Source organism: Gopherus evgoodei, chromosome 10 (genome assembly GCF_007399415.2).
Source record: "Gopherus evgoodei ecotype Sinaloan lineage chromosome 10, rGopEvg1_v1.p, whole genome shotgun sequence".
In the NCBI taxonomy this organism is placed as follows: domain Eukaryota; kingdom Metazoa; phylum Chordata; order Testudines; family Testudinidae; genus Gopherus; species Gopherus evgoodei.
Genome location: NC_044331.1, coordinates 4,578,743 through 4,598,244, shown reverse-complemented (window position 1 = coordinate 4,598,244; position 19,502 = coordinate 4,578,743). Strand labels below are relative to the sequence as shown.

Below are 19,502 nucleotides of genomic sequence, written 5' to 3'. Positions count from 1 at the left end.
ACTTCTTTAGATGCGTGGAGTGAAAATTACAGTAGGCAGGCTCCATACATCTGAAGAAGTGGGTCATAGCCCACAAAAGCTTATGCTCTAATAAATAGGTTAGTCTTTAAGGTTCCACAAGACTCCTTGTTGTGTTTTGCTAAAACAGGCTACCCCTCTGAAATTCTCCTATGGCAGTGATCAGATTCCAATTGACTCTATCCTATGTTCTGTAGTATATGTATGCGTTTAAATAGTTGTAGAGAATTAAGTGAAGCAGAGGATAGAACATTCAAAAGGTGCTGCCGCTAATACTTGTTTCTCTGATTAGAGAGGAAGGGAGAAGTTTAGTGCCAAGAGAGGGGTTTGGTGATAGTGGTGGGTTAGCAAGAGGGAAGTATATATTGTATGCAGGATGTTGAGGATTGCAGTGGTGAAGCTGGTTAGGGATATCTTGTTGTATGTTGGTCCTGGTTAGGATTCAATCTTTTCTTGCCCCTCCCCTAGGATGATTGCATGTGGCAGCCTTTCTCTGGTACACTGGACTGGTACAAGAGCATTTGGTGAAATCAAATTAAGAGAGAAGCAACACATATTAGCCTTCACTGTGAATTTCTGTTGATTTATGTTGCAACTTTAATCCTGTACCAAATACTTTCTACTTAAGGTCTGCTATAGTGTGGCCAGGGAGGTTGAAGTGTTCTCCTACAGTTTTTTGTATATTGCCATTCCTAATGTCTGATGTGTGTCCATTTATCCTTTTCCATAGAGGAAAAGAATAAATGGACACAAACCAGATATTAGGAATGGCAATGTAGAACACTTCAACCTCCCTGGCCACACTATAGCAGACCTTAAGGTGGCCATCCTGCAGCAAAAAAACTTCAGGACCAGACTTCAAAGAGAAACTGCTGATCTTCAAAAGCAAAGAATCCTGTGGCACCTTATAGACTAACAGACGTTTTGGAGCATGAGCTTTCGTGGGTGAATACCCAGTTCATCAGATGCATGCATCTGACGAAGTGGGTATTCACCCACAAAAGCTCATGCTCCAAAACGTCTGTTAGTCTGTAAGGTGCCACAGGATTCTTTGCTGTTTTACCTGAGTACCTGTATTTCAAATGTTTGCTCAAGTGGTAACATCCACAAGATATTTAGCCTGCACATCTTAAAGGGATTACATAAGTTAAATGGCCCATCAAGGAACACTTAACTCACAATGGACCATGAGAGGCGCCTATCTACACTTAATGGACTTCTTTGAAGTTCTCACTAGGGTATGGATGATGGCTTCTGCTATGACTTAGCAAAGCATTCATGGACATGACATGTGGCTTGCCCATGTGACATCGAACACCTTCTTGTTCCCTGTAATTTTCCACAGTGAGAACAATCGGTTTCCCTTCACTTGGCAGAAGCTGTAAAAGGCTCTTCAAACATCTGCATTTTGCCTCTTTCCTGCTCAGACCTCTGGACTGTGAACTTATACTAATAGGAGCTTTTTAACCAGGGGACTGAGGACCTTCCAAGGATTTGGAAGTAACCAGAGACTTGACTTAAGACACACAGGTACAGGGCTAGCTCTGCTCTGTCCCATCTTCTGCTCTTATTGAGTGCTCCCTCTCAGCTGTTTAGTCCTCTTGCTTTTACCTGTCACTGGAATCCTGCCATTCTTAGACTTGGCTCTAGCCTAGAGTACCTTGTGCACTAACAGTGATTACTCATAAGAACGACCATAGTGGGTCAGACTAAAGGTCTGCCTTCTGACAGTGGCCAGTGCCAGGTGTCTCATAGGGAATGAACAGGTAATCATGAAATGATTTGCTCATTTCCAGCTTCTGGCTAATAGCCATTGATGGACCTATTCTCCGTGAATTTATCTAGTTCTTTTTTGAACCATGTTATTGTCTTGGCCGTCACAACATCCCTTGGCAAAGAGTTCTACAGGTTGACTGTGTGTTGTGTGAAGTTATACTTCCTTTTTGTTTGTTTAAAACCTGCTGCCTGTTAATTTCATTTGGTGACCCCTAGTTCTTGTGTTATGAGGAGGAGTAAACAACACCTCCTTCTTTACTTTCTCCGCACCAGTCATGATTTTATAGAGCTCAGTAATATTCTCCCTCAGCAGGCCCAACTCAGTTTGGAACCTTTATTAATAAAAATACTTTGTTGCCATAGCACCTAAGAGCCCCAGTCATGGACCAGGACCCCACTGTTCTAGGCACTGTACAAATGCAGAACAAAAAGACTGTCCCCAAAGAGTTTATAATCTAAGTATAAGAGGCACCACACGTGGATACAGACAGATGGGAGAGTACAAGGAAACAGTGAGACATTATTGGTCAGTCTGTGCTCTCTGCACACCAATGACCTAACTGTTGTCATGTTTTTTGTAGGCATTACGACAAAGGAGAGTTTTAAGGAGGGATTTAAAGGAGGATAAGGAGCTAATTTTGCAGATGTTTACAGTGAGGACCTCTCAAATGTGAGGTGGGAGAAAGCAGGAAGGTTCTTGTTTGAAAACTTAACAAGTGGTTGTAGGAGGCTGGCCTTATGGGCCAGTTGGAGGCAGGAGTGGTCCCCAGTACTGAATGCGAGAGATGAGAGGTATGATGGGCCTGAAAGTGCAGCCAGGCCACTTATGTTTGATGCAGTAGAGAAATGGGAGCCATTAGAGCAGTGGTTGTCAACCTGCAGGCCGCTTGCAGCCCATTCAGCACACAGCTGTGGCCCATGTGACATCCTCAGGGCCATACAGGTAGTGTGTATATATATTGTGTGGCTGTGGCCCACATAACACACAGAGAGCTGCATGTGCAGTCCACAATGATAAATATGTTGAGAACCACTGCATTCAGATTCAGAGGGGGGTAAGATGGTAGAAGTGATGGGCTAGGAAAATTATCTTTGCACCATTCTGAATCTTTATGAGCGGCAGAAGAATGCATTTCTCAATGCCTGGGAAAAAGCTGTTGCAGTAATCAAGACGCACAGTGGTGAGAATCCTGTGACCAGACTTTCAGGAACTGTGACCAATGGTTAATACAGTGACCAGGCAGCTTTCTTACACCAAACTGTTGTTGAATCTTAACAGGAACACAACAAAACATAAAAGAAAAAGAACTTTAAAACATTAAAACGTCTATATGCATGTCTGTTTTACCTAGAAGCTTGCTATGCCTTGGCAGAGTGCCTAGGCAGGTCCCTATTTACTCCAGGCCTGTGGGGTCTGAGAGAATCACTTCTGATCAGCAGTTCGCAACTACCACTGTTCTCCTTCCTGGATAATCTCACTTCCCCCACCAATTTTTTTTGCTTCCAGGGCTTTTGGTTCTCCCCTGTCTAGTAAGAGGATCCTAGTTCATAAACTGGGCTTGATAGGGGTTTGGAGGTGGCACAGCAAAGTGAGTGGGACTGGATTGTCCCTAAGATCTGGGTAAATGGGTAGTTATCTGAAGTTATTGTCCTCTTTCCTGCCCAAGTGCAGCAAATCCCTTCTTGAATTAACCCCTTGTAATTATCTGTTACATACTCCCCTTATAACTGTCTGTCAGACAAATAGAACATAATATTCATAAGTTATTACAGAGCAACTCCAAATCAGTCACACTGTTCATATCTGTTTGGTCCCTTAGTAGTTATTATTTTGTATTCTTCCCAAGCTTGCTAACTAGGAAAGACATAGTCTCAGTAATCTTGTGCCTTAAAATGGGGACTGTCCATAAAATTACTTAACACATTTTTTTTGGTGAGTTTCAGGATCTGCCCAAACCCTTGTAACATTTTGTAACACTGAAACAAACACTGTCATGCAGTGTTAAGTACCCACCCATCTCCTAATGCGTTAAGTAATTTTATGGACAGTATCTTACATCCAGACTGAACAGAAAACACAATTTTCAATATGTTCACCTTACTTTTTAAAATGTATCAGTTACTGGATTCCTTCAGAATTTGGCTGATGTTATTTCACTAATAGTGTGACCACATGCAGCCAGTTGTCCAGTTCGGAAGCTGACTGAGAAGTGAAAAGTTTTGTTAGATCATCTGTTGGCTTTCTTAGAATTTTTTTTAAGTGATGCCTTAATATATCATCACTCTTGTTTATTCATGGTGTTTTTTGTACTATGTATTTAATATATTTTGTCTATTATAAGCTGATTCCACATGGTCTTTTTTATTCTTGGTTCACTTTTTAAAATATGTTATGTCAAAAGCAGAACCAGTTAAGACAAATTAGTAAGAAAAATAATATTATGAAGACTTACCAAATACATAAGTAGAATGAGGAGATCCAGTTACTGATGAAACTCAGAGGCCACGGCATGGCACATAACTACATTTTGAGTTAATACAAAGGCTTTGCATTCTGAAATGTGAAGAGCTGAGATACAGTGAAATAGATCAGAAAGAAGAAGTTAAAATTAATTTAAAATAAAATTAATTCCTGTATTTTTTTTTCTTCATATGTAAGGAAGAGAGTTTGAAAAGAACCAGCTACAGATACTAATGCTGAGCTTAGATGCCTGGGTAGACAGGTGCAGTTAGTGGCACAAAGTCACCAACCACAGTAATATTTTGAGGCAGGATTGACCTTCAGATCTTGCACTTGTCCTTCCTCAGAAAAATTTGAATGTGGTAGTTCTAAATGGTTTTAATGAATATCTTGTGTGACGGGATCTCTGGGGTGCAACCTGGGATGGTGGGACAGCTGTGCCCTCTTAACTCTCCAGCATTGGCCTTCTCTCACAATGCTTTGCTAGTGAGAAGCAGCAAACCCCTCCAGGTGCTGTTATCACTCAGCACAACTGCATGTGAAGCCCTACACCTAGCTAGACTGCATGAATGGTCCCAGAACCACTCATGAATCACACAGAGAGATGCACCAATTGAATCCCCCCAGCTCCCAGCCTCGTACCTCAGGAATATACCGTCTTGCACTACAGTGCAAGTTTATTAATTGGTTCACCACTTTATCAATGGAAAGTGGATATACAACAACCTTTGCAAAACCTGAGCAGATTTAGCAAACATTTCAGGCAAACCCACTGGTAAAGATAAACAGTAAAACAAGTTTGACTACAAAAGATAGATTTTAACTGATTATAAGTGATAGGCAGAAAGTCAGAGTGGTTACCAAAATAAAATATAAGCACACAGTCTAAAGTCTCAACCCTATTAGACTGGACAACATCTAGATTAAAAGTTTTTCTCACCCCCCTGAATATTGCAGTTCCTAGTACACGGGTTTCACCCCTTGAAAACTGGGCCAGTCTCCTCTGTTGTTGGAGTCTTCAGTCTTCTCAGTGTCCTTGTTGCTTGCAGCGTGGTGGGGAGGGGGTGGGGGGGAAGAAAAGGCCCAGCCTTGGGCCCCTGTGTTCTGTTTTATACCCTTAGTCCATGTCCTTGGAGAACACAAGTCCAGGCATGTCTGGTGGGTATTGCTGGGTCCCCAGGCGAGGTTGAGCAATTCCCTTGGTGTGGCCTTACGCCAGGTGAGTCATTGAGTTGCAACTCCCTTGCTGGACAATGGTTGTTGATGGTTGTTTGATGCCCGTCTGGGCGTTGGTTATTTTCCTTGCTGTTGTCTCTGGGGAGCTAATATCTGGCTGATTCCCCAACTGACAGCCATACAACACAATCTCATAACTTCATGTGCACTAATGAGATACAGATTTAGATAGAACAGTGACTTTCAGCAAATCATTACCTTTCCCCTCATACCTCACATGGCAGGCTTTATATGCAAGATCATAATTATATATAAATGATGAATATGGGGGTTACAGGGCGCTCCCCCTGAGGTATAGTGTGTCACATCTTGTTTAAAGCTCTCTCTCATGCATGCATACACAAGACACCCAGTTGGACATTCTACGTGTACATGTATTTGAACTTAAACGCTTCCTAGGTTGTTAAGAGTTCAAGACAATCGTCATTTAAAAAGTGACTATGACCTTGATATTACAAAGTTATATAAATGCAAATATACAATTATGGTCTTTGTTACCTATTAGAATATATTAATTTTACAAGGTTAAATTCAATTAATAGAGTGCACACTGAATTCTACACTTTGACATATTCACACTTAAATGCTATTTTTCAGATGGACAATCTCCTTACTAATAGTATCAGGCACAGTTTTGGTAGGCCACATCCAGACTAATATTGGCTTTAACCAACATACTGAGCTACATAGTTTCCTGCAGATGGTGATGATAGTGATGATCATTTGCTTACTGCTTTGTCCGACTAGGATTCTGAAATCTTGTTTTAAGGTGGATAGACTTATTTGAAATGGCTTCTGGACCAATTTTCCTTAATTCATAAGAACTCTTCCTTTCCATTTGCAGTTGGGTAAAATTCCTGTGATTATTACAGCAATTGCTTACATGGAAAAGCAATATTTGGACAATGTTGTTTTGCACCTGGGAATGGGGAGAAGAGCCTGCAGCTTGTGATCAAGCACACCTTTGTAGAATAGATCATTGAGAGTCTGAAGCCCATATTTTGGGTACTACTGGTTTATCAGATGCTGATTTCTGCTCAGATGTTGGGATGGAGTGGGTATTCAATTGATAACTGGGGGCTTGTCTACATCAGAAAGTTGCAGCGCTGGTGAGGGAGTTACAGCGCTGCAACTTTGAAGGTGTACACATCTGCAGGGCACCACCAGCGCTGCAACTCCCTGTTTGCAGCGCTGGCCGTACTCCCGTTTTGTCTCGGGTGTAGAGGATCCAGCGCTGGTGATCCAGCGCTGGTAATCCAATGTAGACAGTTACCAGCGCTTTTCTTGACCTCCGTGGAAGGAGGAAGCCTCTGGTAATCAAGCTGGTTTCCTTTCCCGGTTTGCTCTCTCGGTCCCGGAGCCACCCAGCAAACCGCAGGGAAGGAGACCTGCTTGCTCGGGGTTCCGGGACCGAGAGAGCAAACCGCGGCGTTCCCGGTTTGCTCTCTCGGTCCCGGAACCCCGAGCAAGCAGGTCTCCTTCCCCGCGGTTTGCTGGCTGGCTCCGGGACCGAGAGAGCAAACCGCGGCGTTCCCGGTTTGCTCTCTCGGTCCCGGAACCCCGAGCAAGCAGGTCTCCTTCCCCGCGGTTTGCTGGCTGGCTCCGGGACCGAGAGAGCAAACCGCGGCGTTCCCGGTTTGCTCTCTCGGTCCCGGAACCCCGAGCAAGCAGGTCTCCTTCCCCGCGGTTTGCTGGCTGGCTCCGGGACCGAGAGAGCAAACCGCGGCGTTCCCGGTTTGCTCTCTCGGTCCCGGAACCCCGAGCAAGCAGGTCTCCTTCCCCGCGGTTTGCTGGCTGGCTCCGGGACCGAGAGAGCAAACCGCGGCGAAGCTGGTTTCCTTTCCCGGTTTGCTCTCTCGGTCCCGGAACCCCCCTTGAAGCCGCCCAACAGCGCTGCAGTGTGGCCACATCTAACACCACTTGCAGCGCTGGTTGCTGTAAGTGTGGCCACTCTGCAGCGCTGGCCCTATACAGCTGTACTAATACAGCTGTAACAACCAGCGCTGCAAAATTTTAGATGTAGACATGGCCTAAGAGTAGAAAAAACTCATTCCATGTTTTCATTGCAGTTATCTTGGAATACAAACTGACAATAATGGTTTAAAAAAGCAAAAACAAGCCTAATTTTTTTCTTATCCCCTTTCAATGTATGTTTAAATCTAGGTAATGTTCTTTAATTAAATAAACTAATTCTAAATTTAAAAAGGATCATTTAAGATTTTGATGATTGCATCAGATATTTTAAGAGTTTTGTGAATTTGAGGGATGATAGTTTCCATAAAATAACATATTTTGGAACTAAATCAATTCAAGCAAAAGGCATCCATTCTTTTATAAATGCGCCATGGCTATAGCATATGGAGAAGTTCGACTTTTATGGAAGCTCCCATGTCAGCACAGAAGAATGTACTTCTACATTTTAAGATAACAATTTGGCAGAACTGGGAAGCACCATGAAGTTGAACACAGAGGATTTGAAGTTACTTTTCAAGGTCACGGGCCTGTGTATTTTTGCTTAGTAAAAAACAAAACAAGCTATTGGACTGAAAGAGACTTGCAAAGAAGGGGGTGGAAAATTGAGTTTATGATTTGAGTTTTTTTGGTTGTCTTATTATGTAGAACTGGAGGACGGACGGACAGAAAGAGCATGTGAGAGAGAGACAGAGAGAGAGTTTTTAAAAATGCTTTTTTCTGTTAGTTTATTTCACCCACATTCTACATCTAGGGGCTTGTCTACATCAGAAAGTTGCAGCGCTGGTGAGGGAGTTACAGCGCTGCAACTTTGAGAGTGTCCACATCTGCAGGGCATCACCAGCGCTGCAACTCCCTGTTTGCAGCGCTGGCCGTACTCCCGTTTTGTCTCGGGTGTAGAGGATCCAGCGCTGGTGATCCAGCGCTGGTAATGCAATGTAGACACTCACCAGCGCTTTTCTTGACCTCCGTGGAAGGAGGAAGCCTCTGGTAATCAAGCTGGTTTCCTTTCCCGGTTTGCTCTCTCGGTCCCGGAGCCAGCCAGCAAACCGCGGGGAAGGAGACCTGCTTGCTCGGGGTTCCGGGACCGAGAGAGCAAACCGGGAACGCCGCGGTTTGCTATCTCGGTCCCGGAGCCAGCCAGCAAACCGCAGGGAAGGAGACCTGCTTGCTCGGGGTTCCGGGACCGAGAGAGCAAACCGGGAACGCCGCGGTTTGCTATCTCGGTCCCGGAGCCAGCCAGCAAACCGCAGGGAAGGAGACCTGCTTGCTCGGGGTTCCGGGACCGAGAGAGCAAACCGGGAAAGGAAACCAGCTTCGCCGCGGTTTGCTCTCTCGGTCCCGGAACCCCGAGCAAGCAGGTCTCCTTCCCCGCGGTTTCCTGGCTGGCTCCGGGACCGAGAGAGCAAACCGCGGCGTTCCCGGTTTGCTCTCTCGGTCCCGGAACCCCGAGCAAGCAGGTCTCCTTCCCCGCGGTTTGCTGGCTGGCTCCGGGACCGAGAGAGCAAACCGCGGCGTTCCCGGTTTGCTCTCTCGGTCCCGGAACCCCGAGCAAGCAGGTCTCCTTCCCCGCGGTTTCCTGGCTGGCTCCGGGACCGAGAGAGCAAACCGCGGCGTTCCCGGTTTGCTCTCTCGGTCCCGGAACCCCGAGCAAGCAGGTCTCCTTCCCCGCGGTTTGCTGGCTGGCTCCGGGACCGAGAGAGCAAACCGCGGCGTTCCCGGTTTGCTCTCTCGGTCCCGGAACCCCGAGCAAGCAGGTCTCCTTCCCCGCGGTTTGCTGGCTGGCTCCGGGACCGAGAGAGCAAACCGCGGCGTTCCCGGTTTGCTCTCTCGGTCCCGGAACCCCGAGCAAGCAGGTCTCCTTCCCCGCGGTTTGCTGGCTGGCTCCGGGACCGAGAGAGCAAACCGCGGCGAAGCTGGTTTCCTTTCCCGGTTTGCTCTCTCGGTCCCGGAACCCCCCTTGAAGCCGCCCAACAGCGCTGCAGTGTGGCCACATCTAACACCACTTGCAGCGCTGGTTGCTGTAAGTGTGGCCACTCTGCAGCGCTGGCCCTATACAGCTGTACTAATACAGCTGTAACAACCAGCGCTGCAAAATTTTAGATGTAGACATGGCCTAGGTTTCACATTGGCTCTTGCAGCACCACCAGTCTATCAAGTTGAAAGCTAAGCAACTGAGAGGAAGAGATTTCTAGCCATACTGTTCTAGAACTTTGTTTTTGCTAACACCTATTTAACTTCACTGAATAATTAAATGTTGGATAAAGGAAGCCTTTGTTAAACATTCAACACCTTTGTCCTTCAATTAAGGTGTTGCAGCTTACAACAAACATCCCTGAGACCTTCCAGAGCTTCTCTAGCAAAACCAGACTTGAAATTTCTAAGGTAAAAAACAAGCAAGAAATTTAAAAATCAAAATAAGAATTCTTCAGGCCACCTTTCGTATCTTCAAAACCAGAAACAAAGAGAACAAATTCTTCACTCCTCCTCCCCCCCGCTTTTTTTAATCATCTTATCATCTTTTGCAGGGCAGCATATTGGAATGATTGGCTAGTTTATCTTGGGTTGAACAGAATAGATCACTTATTAAACTGTTTTTATATCTGGCTGTAGTGTGTTTGTGTAATATAGATGGAGTATAAAATGTTTTGTTTATATTGTACGTTGTGTGCATTGTATTTATACTTTTCCAAAATTCATAAATTATCATAGTTGTGATTGATTTGGATCTTGGTCTTTGAACCAGAGTGTGCTGTCTCTAGTCTGGCAGAGGAAGAAATGGAATTCTGAGTTTTAAAAAGAATAAACAGCATGAGTTTGGGGTTGGTAGGAATGATTCGCAGGGATAGTTAGCTGTTAGATTGATTTTATGTGCTAGAACCTTAATCCTGATTGATCTGTGGGCGCTACCATAATATAAATGTTTATTAATAAACATTGTCCTACTTTACATATGTTCCATCTCTTTAACCAGCCAGGATATATCCTGGGTGATTTCTGTTAATGAAATTGATTTAGTATAAGTGACAGGAAAGTAGATAAACACACAGTTTTTTCTGTTTAAAGTCATCTCCATCTCCCCCCCACCCCAATAAAAAAAAGAAAAAGAAAAAGCTGTTACTGGTGTGTTGTCTGCTTATATCCATATGGCTTTATTGGTTGCCTGCACACAAATTTTAATAGTGCAACAGTTGTTATCCCTTGTAAGTACTGTTCATGGTATGTATTGAACAAAGTGACGGCTCAATAAAATATCTTATAAATGAGCTATTCTGCATGTTGTCAGTGCGCACACATGACACTACCCAACACCTGTGATATTGACACAAAATAAAGATCTGAATGTAGTTTAAAGATGTCACTGTGATGTTTAGAATCCATCAAATACCTGCATAGTATCCATTTTATAACTGGATCCAAGCTGCGGGTATATTGTTGCCTTACTACTGGTTGATCCTTCTGGTATCCTGTTAAACATCCATGGTTCCTCAGGAATGAGTTGGAAGTGCATGGTAGCAAAGTAGAAAATTATCAAACTGGTAGGTGTTTAAAACACAAAGCAGGAGTTAGTCATCAGAATGTGATACAAATGGTTAGAAGTAATTTAAACTGAATGTTCTTTTGTTTGTTATAAATTGTCCTCTGATACTATAGTGATAATCATGTTAAAATTTCCTAGATGGAGAAAATAATATATATTTATATTTTAAAGCAAGCAACTTTTAGTGTGCAGGAAAGGTACCATTTTTAATAGCTTTGCAGTTGAAAGTACTTTATCCACAGATTGTACAGTCTGTGACAACACAGTGATCCTTGTAGTATCCTCATGCAAGGGAGAAGTTGCAGGCACAAACCTGGGTAGCTTAGAATTTCATTTACTCCTTCTTCCCCAACAGGTGTGTTGATACATGCATAATATTTATTTTTTGATGGATCCAATGTTGAAAGATTTATATTTTAATAAATTAAGCACAACTGTTATGTCTGAGTTGTTGTACATCTCACGAAGCATGAGTGTATAATATATATTGTGGTTTTGATGGGAGCTGCTCGTCTCATTCAACTGTAAATTCTGTATTTTTCTCATGTATATAATTACTGTACTTTCATAGACTAATTCAGGAACGTATAATGAAAATGAGTCGAGAAAAAATGTGATCATAAAGGCTTCTTTGAAAAGCATTTTCACTCATTTTGTACTTAAAGCCAAATAATAGTCTTGACAATGTTAACCTTTTTTTATTTCTCTGAGCCTGGTAGATAGAAAATGCTCTTTCTTCAGTTGCCTTAATATTATTTTCATGAAAATGTTCAGTTATTTTCTTTAGCTTTTATAAAAGCTTTATTAAAGGTGTATATTTAGGTGCCTTTGAAATAAGTTGATAAAACAAATTAGCAGGTACTTTTAACACTATATCGTGTGTGATATAAATATATATATTAAGATATTTTAGTTTTATTCCAAAGCAAGGTACCATGCTACATGTACTTTCTATATTGTTGTATTTTATAGTGATGCTGTCTTGTTTTTCTTTCTAGCATCAGATAATAGCCAGCGATTTCGAGAAACCTGTTTTGCATTTGCATTGACACCGCAACAAGTGCAGCAGATCAGCAGTTCAATGTAAGTGCATTTCTATAAATCAGGGTAGTAGTTCTGAACTCTGAAACTGAATCAGTTTACAGTATCTTCAAAAAAGACCAAAACAAACCCAAATCTGTCTTAATACCCAGTAATATACTAGGCGCTTCACAGAATACATACAAAATACACAACCCTGCCCGAAAGAGCTCATAACCTGAATTTTAGTGATGTGACGAGAGTGACAAAGGGTGGAGGAGGAGGGGATGAGCATGATTATGTGATTCCTCCTTTTAAGCATGTGAACATGCTCGTGGAAATTTTTCTTCCAATATATAAAACCAAGGAAGATACAGAGATTGAGAATATTGATTCAGTTATTATGGTCAACATGATAGAGATGAATAGTTCAGAAGTGGTTTAAAAGACAAGAGCGTGATACTTTGACAGACCAGAAAAGGAAGGTGGTTCATGAATAGTGGCGAAGATGCAAAGTGTAGAGAGAGTGGTGAAATAATGGGCCACAACTACTGGCAAGAGGCTTAATCCAGTGTTCTTTATAGTCAGTGAGCATTTGATGAGTCCTCAGGTGATAAATCTCCATTTTGGAGGAGCGTGCCAACACAAGAGATGAAGTATCCCAGATTATGGTAGTGTACTCACTCATCAGAGCTTTGCTTTTCAGGTTTTGTTATTAATATATGCCATATTTTTAATTTGTATTTGTCCTATCTTTGCTAGGGACATTTCTGGGACCAAATGTGACTTCACAGTACAGGTCCAGCTAAGGTACAGTATTCATACAGTATAATCTTGGGGCCAGTGGAGTTTTAAATATTTGGGAATATAAACCTTATTATGACATCTCCTTCTAATGTGTATGCTCCCTAGTAAATCATTATTGCTCTTTCAGGGGCTATGAGGGAAGAAATAAGTCTAATCCTGCTGTATTCAAATAGTGGGGGAAGGAGGCATAGGAAGGAGCTGACTCCTGCTAGAAGTCCCAGCCTGGGGCTACTGCAAAAAGAGTAGACTATAGCTATTTGCCCTTGCTCTGTGCAGCTTTCCAGATGCTCCTCCTGACTCTCCATCCAGTCTGTCAGCAGCGCTAGACCACGTCCAGACTAGGGGAGGAAAATCGATCTTAGATACGCAACTTCAGCTACGTGAATAACGTAGCTGAAGTCGAATTTCTAAGAATGAGTTACTCACCCGTCCAGATGGCGCGGGATCGATATCCGCGGCTCTCCGTGTCGATTCTGGAACTCCGTTCGGGTTGATGGAGTTCCGGAATTGATGTAAGCGCGCTCGGGGATCGATACATCGCGTCCAGATTAGACGCGATATATCGATCCCCGAGCAATCGATTTTAACCCGCCGATACAGCGGGTTAGTCTGGACGTGGGCCTAAAGGCACTCTGCTGTGACCACTGCTTCCCTCTGTTTGCTGTTGTAGGTTGTGCTTGTGCTCTCTGCCCCCTTCAGGTCTGTTGGATACGGTGCCTGGGCCTCCCTCAGCTAGATCTAGAGAGGAATAGAGAGTGTTTTCTGGCATGGTTTCTGTGGGGTGCTATCGACTTGTTCAACTGGTGCAGCTGCCAAGCATAGCAGCTCCATTCCCTGTCTTCAACCAGGGAGACAGGAGGTGGGGAAATCATAATCAGTCTGTTTTGGGTTTACTGACAGACTTACCATAGTTTGGTTTGGTCCTATTAATCTCTGTATTTTAGTGGTTTTTCTGAATGGATAGTGAGAGTCCCATAGCAGACATCTAGAGAAGCTAAAAGGTTACTTTTAAATCTGGCCTATCAGTAAGGCTGGCAAGTATGAGGTCTTGAGGATCTACAGTCACCTCACAGGACAAAAGAGGGTCTGTCTTCCAGCAGAAAATATGCCTTCGTATACTGAAATATGCCTTCGTAATACTGAGATTAGCATTATCAGAAACTGTCTGAACTGAGGTAGAAGATCTGACCTTGAGCATCAGACTAACACTGGAAGCCTTAGCTGCTGCAGCGTGGCCTGCTTATCTTGCATAAAGAAGGAATAGTTGGAGAGGTAGCATGTATTCTCTCCTTTGCAAAAACCTTGGCTTTTAGTAAGTTGAGTTCAGGCAGAGATCCAGGGAAGAGAAACTGGGCAGACACTGAAGGATTTTGGTATCAGGAACATGCTTTGTCTCATAATGAGCGAGTCATAGAAGCAAGACACACGTGGAGGAACCTAAAGCCCTCTTCATCCAAACAAGTACTTGTGCTTGGGGCTTTTCTGCTGTTGGTCACATGGCAATACAGAACAACCCAATAATTCCAGACTTCTCTATCAAAGCTAAAAATTTAATTCTACATGCTGCCCAGACCGTCATCTGAATCTTCTTAAACACACATACATAATTCAGTAGCAAAAATACATTTCTAGTAACATGAAGTCCTTTAAGAACGTAAGACATTTTAAATGTGAAAGGTGATCAAAACTCTTTGCATTTAGGTTTTGTTTATCAGAAACCAGTTGTCCACAAGAAGATCACTTCCCACCCAATCTGTGTGTGAAAGTAAATGGGAAACCATGTAGCCTTCCAGTAAGTAATAGAGATTCGTTTGATTTGTATCATGTGAGTAGTTCAGCTAAGGATATATGTTTGCCTGAAATATCATAAGAATAGTGACTTCCATGTTTTTTAATGTTTGTTTTGACATGACGGTGGGGGGAGTCCGATTGTTGGGTGAATGAACTGGATAAAGAGTTAGGCAAACTGTTATTGAAAAGTGTAACCCTTCTGTGAAAGGGAAAGGGCTCAGACCTAAGTACCCAGTTGTCGAAGGGTATGTCTACACAGCAGTTAAACAGGCAGGCCCATGTCAGCTGACTTGGGTTCACAGGGGTTGTAAAATTATGGTATAGATATTCAGGCTCAGGCTGGAGGCTGGGTCCTGGAATTCTCCCCACTTGCTGTGTCCCAGCCAAATGTCTACACCACAATTTTACAGCCCCACAGCCCAACCACTGTGAGCCTGAGTCAGCTGACCCAGGCCTGCCATGGGTTTTTAATTGCTGTGTACGCGTACCCTTGGTGTCCCCATACAGATAAATATTATAAACTAAATTTATAAGCCTGGTTCTGCAATGTTGAGCTAAATACCTGTCTGTGATTGTGTAACTTTTAGCATGATTTCTAGGAATTGTTACTATGACTGTTGCATAGTTTTTTGAGATTTACCGTGGCAAACTTTCAACATTAAGTGATGTAGAATGGCTAGCATAAAATTCCCTAAATCTAAAAATTTGTATTGGGAAGATGAGATTGATTTTTGTGTAGTTTTCAAATTGGAATGGTGTTAGCAATTCTAAGATTTAGATATTTGCTACTGATTGCGTTTTTAAATACATAGGGGGGAAAAAAGCAGGTTAATATACCTCCACAAACAGTGCATGGCATTTTTGTTAGGAAAAATTAGATTAAAATACACCTCTACCCCGATATAACATGACCTGATATAACACAAATTTGGCTATAACGTGGTAAAGCAGTGCTCTGGGGGCGGCGGGGCTGCGTGCTCTGGTGGATCAAAGCAAGTTCGATATAATGCAGTTTCACCTATAACGTGGTAAGATTTTTTTTGGCTCCCGAGGACAGCATTATATTGAGGTAGAGGTATATGTCTTGTAAAGGGAAAAATGAAAAAATAATTGTTTCATTTTAGGGCTATCTTCCACCAACCAAAAATGGTGTTGAACCAAAGCGACCTAGCCGACCAATCAATATTACCTCACTTGTCAGATTGTCTACAACGGTACCAAACACCATCGTCGTTTCATGGACTGCAGAAATTGGAAGAGTGAGTTACTGTTTGGTCAGATCTATGTATTAGAGAAAAGTTTTAATCATCTGTACTTCAGCATACGTTAGAAAGCTAACAAGCAAGCTTAATTGGTGAGACAAACACTTACGGAATATAGTAACGGGTAACTAAGGGGTGTTCTGTTTCCTCTTCCCCCACCCTACCGCTTTATGCCTGTGTGCTATAGCATGTTACCTTAGATCAAAAAGATCTGTAATGGCAGCCTACCAGTGCATAACACGTTGCATGGGGGAGTGTTTCTTAACTCTGAAAATGCAGAGAGAGGTAAATCTTTGAAAGTATGAAAACTCAATGGTGCATGTGGGGATTTAAACTTGCCATTTAACGCTTCAATTCTCACAGCTGTATTTTATCCACATACTTTATTAACTGTACCGGTTTTGTCTTATAGCATCTTTGGGGGTAGGGGGAAGGGAGGATGTAATTACTGTTTTTAAATGATTGATGGTCCATTGAAATTCTATCCATCTGGAATAGCCTGTGGAAAGTGTTTTTTTTTTGTTAGTTAGTCCATGAGATGCAATCCTTTTATCAGTGATCAGTGCATTGAGAACTTGTGTGTGCGTGTTCACGAAGAAAGCCAGATATGCTTAACAAAATCAATGAGGACTTGAGGAATGCTGATCAGATGTGGCTTTGCTACCGGCAGCCATCCTATTTCTCTAGAGTCTGAGAATTAGCCTGAGATGTAGTGTCATCTATTCCAAGTGTGGACTAAAACTCGTGATTCATTGAAACAGCGTAGAAAAATAGTTATTGCCCATCTGTGCACAAGAGTCAGGTATACAATATCACTCTTGTATTTTCCCCCTATCAAAATGGATTTAAGTTGAAGCACGATAAGATCTCCAGTTAGATTATGGAACAGATGCTTGCTGAACACTGTTTTTAAAACTACTGGCTTTTTAAGGAAGAAAAAATAAAAACAAAAACAAATGAAGCCTCAAAATGTCAAACAAGTTTCCAAAAAAATTCACCTGCTTTAGTTTATTGCAAATTATTTCTGTCTATTGGTGATATATTGAAAAAAACAACAACATGCTGCTTTTTATAGTGAAGTAGCTGTTTTCACAAAGTTTTCTGGGTGTAAATGGACATTTGCTATAACTGAAATTGCATAGTTGTATCTGGGAAAAGCTTTTGAATTTATAGTCATCAAAACTAGAAGAGTAATGGCAAATAAGCTCCAGTATAGCTAACAAAAATGATTAGTCAGATCTTTTCCCCACAAATAGTAATGCTTCCTAATTCTATTATTTGAGATCCTGCCAATAAATCAGTAGAAATTAGTTTTGTTTTATGGATGTGCCTGGTAGATAAAAATTGGGCATTTGTTCTTTTTAAATGTTGGGTTACATGTCTTAGCTGGTAGAGAATACCTTTAGTGAAGTTCTAATTGTGGTTTCTACACAATCTGCTTTCCAGAGACTTCTGTGAACAGTTGCCTTGGGCAAGTACCTAGCTTTGTAGATTCAAGCTGTCAGTAAATAATTTCACAATGTTAATTATCATTTCCCTAACTTCTATCCTAATTGAGGCATTAAACATGTTAAAGCAGTAGAGGTTTTTAATGATGGAAGCATCTCTAGCAAGAGTATAATATTTAAAATAATGTGATGTTTCCGATATTTAAATGGTGAAATTTTATGGTATATATTATTCTTGAAATCATAGGTGGCTGGTAAAAATATCCTTTTGGGGGGGCGTTTAGGCGACCCCTTGCTCACCATGCAGGTGGCTGCTTCTGTGCTGTGGGGCTGGGTCCAGTTACCTCAAGATCGTTCCCCAGGGATGCTCACCCCATCCTAGTGAAACTTCCTGGGAAGTGCCATTTGAGAGCCAGCACACTCAGTTGGGGCTGAGGAATCTAGTTCCACATGCCAGGAACCCAGCACTCAGGCAGGGCCATCCCTACACCATTCCCCAGCCTGTTTCTGGCCCTGGCTCAGTCACATGGGAGGTTTTTCTGCTGAGCTGGATGTGTGTGCAGACATGAGGTGGCTCAGAAAATACATTTTTGGGGGACTGAGTCCCCTCTAGCCCTCTCTACCTGCCAATTATTGTTGAAGTCCTTTCTCATATTTATCATTATCCTAAACAAATAATGTGAATGGCTTATGGATCCAGAAGTGGGGCTTTGCCCTCAAAGAATATTCTTAGCATGTGTTTTCTGTGATAAACTATTTAAAAGAACCTGATTATTCTCTATTTGAAGAAAATAGTTGTTAATCGTGCTCAAGTTTAGAGAGAGAGAGAGAGAAAATTTTATACCAAATGGTTTTGAATGTGGTCCTATCATGCAACATGAGGACACAATTTTTTTTTGCCCTTGGGGTTTCTGCTTGTACTGTGTGGTTTCATAGCCTATTTTAAAAAAGACAATGCACTTTCTTATGATAGGGTATTGTTAATATGAAAACCCCAAAATAACTTTAAAAATCTAAAATCTTCACAACTGTAGTTTTAGTTTGTTCTCTTGGCTCCAACAGTAAAACTGGTTTCGGGGTTCTGTAATCAACTTCCCTTTCAGAGTCTGTGCCTGTAGAGATTGGGTTGTAAACACTGCAGAGAATACAAAGGTGGATTGTTTTGTTTTTTTAAAGACCATTTGCTTCAAATGCAGTTAAATGAAAAATGTTCATGGAAGCATGTCTACTGGTCTTTGGTTTTATAAAAGCTTATTTTTCAAAACTTGAACTTTAGACCAAATTTGACGTGACTGTTTCCCTTATAGACTCATAGACTCTAGGACTGGAAGGGACCTCGAGAGGTCATCGAGTCCAGTCCCCTGCCCTCATGGCAGGACCAAATACTGTCTAGACCATCCCTGATAGACATTTATCTAACCTACTTTAAATATCTCCAGAGATGGAGATTCCACAACTTCCCTAGGCAATCTATTCCAGTGTTTAACTACCCTGACAGTTAGGAACTTTTTCCTAATGTCCAACCTAAATCTCCCTTGCTGCAGTTTAAGCCCATTGCTTCTTGTTCTATCATTGGAGGCTAAGGTGAACAAGTTTTCTCCCTCCTCCTGATGACACCCTTTTAGATACCTGAAAACTGATATCAGGTCCCCTCTCAGTCTTCTCTTTTCCAAACTAAATAAACCCAGTTCCATCAGCCTTCCTTCATAGGTCATGTTCTCAAGACCTTTAATCATTCTTGTTGCTCTTCTCTGGACCCTCTCCAATTTCTCCACATCTTTCTTGAAATGCGGTGCCCAGAACTGGACACAATACTCCAGTTGAGGCCTAACCAGCGCAGAGTAAAGCGGAAGAATGACTTCTCGTGTCTTGTTTACAACACACCTGTTAATGCATCCCAGAATCATGTTTGCTTTTTTTGCAACAGTATCACACTGTTCACTCATATTAAGCTTGTGGTCCACTATGACCCCTAGATCTCTTTCTGCCATACTCCTTCCTAGACAGTCTCTTCCCATTCTGTATGTGTGAAACTGATTGTTCCTTCCTAAGTGGAGCACTTTGCATTTATCTTTATTGAACTTCATCCTGTTTACCTCAGACCATTTCTCCAATTTGTCCAAATCATTTTGAATTTTGACCCTGTCCTCCAGAGCAGTTGCAATCCCTCC

The 19,502-nt window shown here is 42.3% G+C and overlaps 1 protein-coding gene across 1 annotated transcript in view; it reads left to right on the top strand.

Moving 5' to 3' along the window:
• PIAS1 (protein inhibitor of activated STAT 1) overlaps positions 1-19,502 on the top strand; it is an 84,977-nt gene that overhangs the window by 49,146 nt on the left and 16,329 nt on the right. Inside the window, 4 exon segments of the mRNA XM_030578861.1 lie at positions 12,002-12,086; positions 12,786-12,833; positions 14,532-14,622; positions 15,746-15,880. Of these exon segments, the coding sequence (XP_030434721.1) occupies positions 12,002-12,086; positions 12,786-12,833; positions 14,532-14,622; positions 15,746-15,880 (359 nt within the window).